The following is a 6,287-nucleotide window of genomic DNA, read 5'->3' as shown; positions in this document are numbered from 1 at the left end:
GCAGGGGAGTTCACCCCTGGGGTCTTGGCCATTATTTATCCCTCAAACAACATCACTAAAACAGATTTTCTGGTCTTTATCATATTGTTGATTGTGGGACCTTGCTGTGTGCAAATTGGCTGCTCTGTTTACTACATTATAACAGTGACTACACTGCGAAAGTACTTTATTGGCTGTAAAGCACTTTGGGAGGTCCTGAGGTTGTGAAAGGCGCTATATAAATGCACATTCTTTTACTTTTTAGATGTAAGTATGTAAAGTCTGCACCATCTGGAGAGGAAAATGGGAAATTTGAACGTTGATTTTTGTGTTTTTGACATGACATCGTTATACATCCTAAAAAAATGAACATGCACTTTCGCTCTTTACCGCGTTAATGAGGCTTACGCTGCTGACGGCTGGTGGGCCCGTGCTGGGACCTCGCTCCGTCAATCAGGAGCCTTTAGCCAATGGGTTTGTAGGCTGGCACTGAGCTTGGCCGTTCCCCGGGGCGGGCTACAGAGGCCGTGCGCTTCCAGTTTGCAGAGCGTCTTGTCTTCAGAAAAGCAAACATGAGCGACTGTAAAAAGGGCAGCATTTTAATCGTGGGAAGGTAATTGTTTTGTCTTAAGTTCCATAATATTTGATGGAAGCACCTATGTCGTTTCTATTTTGTAAAGTTGCAATTCGAGTGATACAATCCATCCAATTTTTAAAATATTTTATTTACTAGTGGAATCGTTGGACGGAGCTGGGCCATGGTGTTTGCGAGCGCAGGATACAAAGTCACCCTTTATGATACTGTTCGGCAACAGGTCACTTGCGCAATTGAAAATATAAGGTACAGTATGATGGAACGTACGAAATTCACAACAGCAGTCCTTCCAATTTACTTTCATTTTTGTACAATCACCTGTATTTTTAATATACATAATTAGTTACTTAGTTTTTCGATTAAAAAAAATCAAACCGCATAAACTTCAAGGAGCAGGGAAACGCAGCCCCGAAATCTTCAATAAATCTTCGGCATGTAAGTAGAACACCGGGATTAATACCTTGACAAGAATATTAATCAAGGGCACCAGACGAATCCTTAACCCGTCACCTTAACTCCTCCTGGGGTTTATCACCCAGTTTATGCCTAGGAATTAATGATGATGCCTAAATTTGGTTTGCGAACCTGTCTTGCATTAACCAGTTTGGATTATATTAGCATTTAAAGAAAGACTTGGATTTATATAGTGCCTTTCACAACCACCGGATAGCTCAAAGCATTTTACAGCCAATGAAGTACTTTTAAAGTGTAGTCACTGTTGTAATGTAGGAAACGCGGCAGCTAATTAGCACACAGCAAGCTCCCACAAACAGCAATGTGATAATGACTAGATAATGTTTTTGTTATGTTGACTGAGGGATAAATATTGTCCAGGACACCGGGGATAACTCCCCTGCTCTTCTTCAAAATAGTGCCGTGGAATCTTTTCCGTCCACTTGAGGTTTGATGTCTCATCTGAAAGACAATGCAGCACTCCCTCAGCACTGCACGAGAGTGTCAGCTGAGATTTTGGTGCTCAAGTCCCTGGAGTGGGACTTGAACCCACAACCTTCTGACTCAGAGGCGAGAGTGTTACCCACTTTTTTAATATATACTATTTATTGAACATTAAAAACATTTACAACATCGATCATTCCATTGTATCATACAAATCCATTCCGCTGCTCTGCTCAGCCATTCCTCCACCGCATATTAACATCAAAACCTGAAGTTTAATTTGTCTCCCATAACATATACTAATCTATTGTACTTTAAAATTGATCAGCAATCATGACTCCGAATAAGAGAAGTGTGCCTGATAATCCCCCCATCATTTAATCTCCGACCCTTCCCTCCTCTCATGCTCCTTCCCAACTTTTCAGGCAGCTGTTGCTTTCTCCTGCAGCCTCCGGCTCTTTTTCAACTCCTGTTTCAACCTTCCCTGCAGTTTCAGCCTTTTCCTTACATTAGGTTTGGGCCGAGGCGCTGCCCCTACTCCCTCCTTCTGCCCCTCACTAACCTTTCCCTTTCCACATGATGCCACCCCAAACTCCCCCCCCTTCCACATCTCTGTCCCTCTCTGACTCCTCACTCTTGAGTTGTACTGTAATCTCCCGTCCCTGCTCCCAGTCAGATACATAATCTACCTATCACGGTTTCTCCAACAGTACCACTCCCTTCGGCCTCATCTGCACCATTGACCCTTGCTCCCCGTTTTTTCTCTCTCTGGGACAATGGCACATCAGCACCTATCTTGATCCCTTCTGGCGTCTTTGTTTCCCCGCTCCCATCCTGCTGCCCCTTTAAGGCTCCTGCCTCTTGCACCCTTTCCTTGTCTTCCCCAGCCTGCTCCCCAAGATGTCTGACTCCCCGTCTTTCTTTGGAGTACTTACATTTACCCTGCTCCCGCCTCCCGCCTTCCCTCCCCTGTGGATGCCAGATTCTTTAGGAAGAGCCAAGCGGTATTATGGCTCAGGTTCTGCCCTCGACCCGTGCTGTCCGCTGCTGTCTTTGTCCTTTTCCACCGTACTTGGTGTGTTTTCCACCATCTCCACCCTGTTCTCTGCTCCGCAATTTTCTGCCTCTTCCTGCGCTCTTTACTCCTTCCATTCACCGGCTGTGTCCTCCGCCTGCTCCGTTCCTTCAGCTGCTCCACTCACACCTCCTGCTCCTCCTTCCATCTCCTTGTCACTCAAGGGGCTTCCTTCTGCCTTGCACTCACAGCGGTTGGGGCCTTTGTGACACACCCCACAGTGGGGGTGGGGAGAAGTGGGGGTGGGGAAGAAGTGGGGGAGGGGGAGAAGAGGGGTGGGGAAGAAGTGGGGGAGAAGAGGGGTGGGGAAGAAGTGGGGGAGGGGGAGAAGCGGGGGTGGGGGAGAAGCAGGGGTGGGGAGAAGCGGGGGTGGGGAGGGGTGGGAGAAGCGGGGAGTGGGAGAGGGGGGAGTGGGAGAGGAGGGAGTGGGAGAGGAGGGAGAGTGAGGGGGAGGGGGGAGTGAGGGAGGGGGGAGTGAGGGGGGGGAGTGAGGGAGAGGGGAGAGTGAGGGGGGGAGGGGGGGAGTGAGGGAGGGGGAGAGGGGAGGGGAGAGGAGGGGGGGAGAGGAGGGGGGAGTGAGGGAGGGGGAGAGGAGGGGGGAGTGAGGGAGGGGGAGAGAGGGAGGGGAGAGGAGGGGGGAGTGAGGGAGGGGGGAGAGAGGAGGGGGGAGAGGGGAGGGGGAGAGGAGGGGGAGTGAGGGAGGGGGAGAGGAGGGGGGAGTGAGGGAGGGGGAGAGGAGGGGGGAGTGAGGGAGGGGGAGAGGAGGGGGGAGGGAGGGGGAGAGGAGGGGGGAGGGAGGGGGAGAGGAGGGGGGAGGGAGGGGGAGAGGAGGGGGAGTGAGGGAGGGGGAGAGGAGGGGTGAGGGAGGGGAGAGGAGGGGGAGTGAGGGAGGGGAGAAGAGGGGTGAGGGAGGGGGAGAGGAGGGGGGAGTGAGGGAGGGGGAGAGGAGGGGGGAGTGAGGGAGGGGGAGAGGAGGGGAGAGGAGGGGGGAGTGAGGGAGGGGGAGAGGAGGGGAGAGGAGGGGGGAGTGAGGAGGGGGGAGAGGAGGGGGGAGTGAGGGAGGGGGAGAGGAGGGGAGAGGAGGGGGGAGTGAGGGAGGGGGAGAGGAGGGGGGAGTGAGGGAGGGGAGAGGAGGGGGGAGTGAGGGAGGGGGAGAGGAGGGGGAGGGAGGGGGAGAGGAGGGGGGAGTGAGGGAGAGGAGGGGGGAGTGAGGGAGAGGAGGGGGGAGTGAGGGAGGGGGAGAGGAGGGGGGAGTGAGGGAGGGGGAGAGGAGGGGAGTGAGGGAGAGGAGGGGAGTGAGGGAGAGGAGGGGGGAGTGAGGGAGAGGAGGGGGAGTGAGGGAGGGGGAGAGGAGGGGAGTGAGGGAGAGGAGGGGGGAGTGAGGGAGAGGAGGGGGGAGTGAGGGAGAGGAGGGGGAGGGAGGGAGGGGGAGAGGAGGGGAGTGAGGGAGAGGAGGGGGAGTGAGGGAGAGGAGGGGGGAGTGGGGGAGAGGAGGGGGGAGTGGGGGAGAGGAGGGGGGAGTGAGGGAGGGGGAGAGGAGGGGGGAGTGAGGGAGGGGGAGAGGAGGGGGGAGTGAGGGAGGGGGAGAGGAGGGGGGAGTGAGGGAGGGGGAGAGGAGGGGGAGTGAGGGAGGGGGAGAGGAGGGGGGAGTGAGGGAGGGGGAGAGGAGGGGGGAGAGAGGAGGGGGGAGTGAGGGAGGGAGAGAGGAGGGGGGAGTGAGGGAGGGGGAGAGGAGGGGGGAGGGAGGAGGAGAGGAGGGGTGAGGGAGGGGGAGAGGAGGGGGAGGGAGGGGGAGAGGAGAGGAGGGGTGAGGGAGGGGGAGAGGAGGGGGGAGTGAGGGAGGGGAGAGGAGGGGGAGTGAGGGAGAGGAGGGGGGAGTGAGGGAGAGGAGGGGGGAGTGAGGGAGAGGAGGGGGGAGTGAGGGAGGGGGAGAGGAGGGGGGAGTGAGGGAGGGGGAGAGGAGGGGAGTGAGGGAGAGGAGGGGGGGAGTGAGGGAGAGGAGGGGGAGTGAGGAGGGGGAGGAGGGGAGTGAGGGAGAGGAGGGGGGAGTGAGGGAGAGGAGGGGGGAGTGAGGGAGAGGGGGGGGAGTGAGGAGAGGAGGGGGGAGTGAGGGAGAGGAGGGGGAGTGAGGAGGGGGAGAGGAGGGGAGTGAGGGAGAGGAGGGGGGAGTGAGGGAGAGGAGGGGGGAGTGAGGGAGAGGAGGGGGGAGTGAGGGAGAGGAGGGGAGTGAGGGAGGGGGAGAGGAGGGGGGAGTGAGGGAGGGGGAGAGGAGGGGGGAGTGAGGGAGGGGGAGAGGAGGGGGGAGTGAGGGAGAGGAGGGGGGAGTGAGGGAGGGGGAGAGGAGGGGGGAGTGAGGAGGGGGAGAGGAGGGGGAGTGAGGGAGAGGAGGGGGAGTGAGGGAGAGGAGGGGGGAGTGAGGGAGAGGAGGGGGGAGTGAGGGAGAGGAGGGGGGAGTGAGGGTGGGGGAGAGGAGGGGAGTGAGGGAGAGGAGGGGAGTGAGGGAGAGGAGGGGGGAGTGAGGGAGAGGAGGGGGGAGTGAGGAGGGGGAGAGGAGGGGAGTGAGGGAGAGGAGGGGGGAGTGAGGGAGAGGAGGGGGGAGTGAGGGAGAGGAGGGGGAGGTGAGGGAGGGGAGAGGAGGGGAGTGAGGGAGAGGAGGGGGAGTGAGGGAGAGGAGGGGGGAGTGGGGGAGAGGAGGGGGGGAGTGAGGGAGGGGAGAGGAGGGGGAGTGAGGGAGGGGGAGAGGAGGGGGGAGTGAGGAGGGGGAGAGGTGGGGGAGTGAGGGAGGGGGAGAGGAGGCGGGAGTGAGGAGGGGGAGAGGAGGGGGGAGTGAGGGAGGGGGGAGAGGAGGGGGAGTGAGGGAGGGGAGAGGAGGGGGAGTGAGGGAGGGGGAGAGGAGGGGGAGAGGAGGGAGTGAGGAGGGGAGAGGAGGGGGGAGTGAGGGAGGGGGAGAGGAGGGAGGAGGGAGGAGGGGTGAGGAGGGGGGAGAGGAGGGGGAGAGGAGGGGGGAGGAGGAGAGGAGGGGAGTGAGGGAGGGGGGGAGAGGAGAGGGAGTGAGGGAGGGGAGAGAGGGGGAGTGAGGGAGGGAGAGGAGGGGGAGTGAGGGAGAGGAGGGGGGAGTGAGGAGAGGAGGGGGAGTGAGGAGAGGAGGGGGAGTGAGGGAGGGGAGAGGAGGGGGGAGTGAGGGAGGAGAGGAGGGGAGTGAGGGAGAGGAGGAGAGTGGGAGGAGAGGAGGGGAGGAGGGAGAGGAGGGGGAGTGAGGGAGGGGAGAGGAGGGGGGAGTGAGGAGAGGGGAGAGGAGGGGGGAGAGGGAGGGGGAGAGGAGGGGGAGGAGGGAGGGGGAGAGAGTGAGGGAGAGGGAGGGAGGGGGAGAGGGAGGGGGAGGGAGGGAGAGGAGGGGGAGTGAGGGAGGGGAGAGGAGGGGGTGAGGGAGGGAGAGGAGGGGTGAGGGAGGGGAGAGGAGGGGGGGTGAGGGAGGGGGAGAGGAGGGGGAGTGAGGAGGGGGAGAGGAGGGGGAGTGAGGAGGGAGAGAGAGGGGGAGGAGTGAGGAGAGGAGGGGGAGTGAGGGAGAGGAGGGGGGAGTGAGAGGAGGGGGGGGAGGAGGGGAGGGGGAGGTGAGAGGAGGGGAGAGGAGAGGAGGGAGTGAGGGAGGGGGAGAGGAGGGGGGAGTGAGGGAGGGGGATGAGGAGGGGTGAATGAGTGAGGGAGGGGAGAGGAGAGTGAGGGGGGGAGGAGAGGAGGGGG

At 60.0% G+C, this 6,287-nt stretch overlaps 1 protein-coding gene across 2 annotated transcripts in view; it reads left to right on the top strand.

Annotated features, from left to right (window-relative positions):
- The first annotated feature begins 482 nt into the window (after nucleotides 1-482).
- The window catches only part of cryl1 (crystallin, lambda 1), a 111,993-nt gene continuing 106,188 nt past the window's right edge, over nucleotides 483-6,287 (top strand). For both annotated transcript variants that reach the window (XM_085999162.1, XM_085999161.1), the window contains exons 1-2: nucleotides 483-592; nucleotides 713-820. In XM_085999162.1, coding sequence (XP_085855288.1) covers nucleotides 552-592; nucleotides 713-820 — 149 coding nt within the window. In that variant the 5' untranslated portion in view covers nucleotides 483-551. The remainder of the gene's footprint in view (nucleotides 593-712; nucleotides 821-6,287) is intronic.

The sequence above is a fragment of the Somniosus microcephalus genome, chromosome 10 (assembly GCF_052327205.1).
Source record: "Somniosus microcephalus isolate GS21.2 chromosome 10, FLI_Smic_1.0, whole genome shotgun sequence".
Classification (NCBI taxonomy): domain Eukaryota; kingdom Metazoa; phylum Chordata; class Chondrichthyes; order Squaliformes; family Somniosidae; genus Somniosus; species Somniosus microcephalus.
The sequence above is the reverse complement of the archived record's forward strand: the minus strand, read 5'-3'. Positions and strand labels throughout refer to the sequence as shown.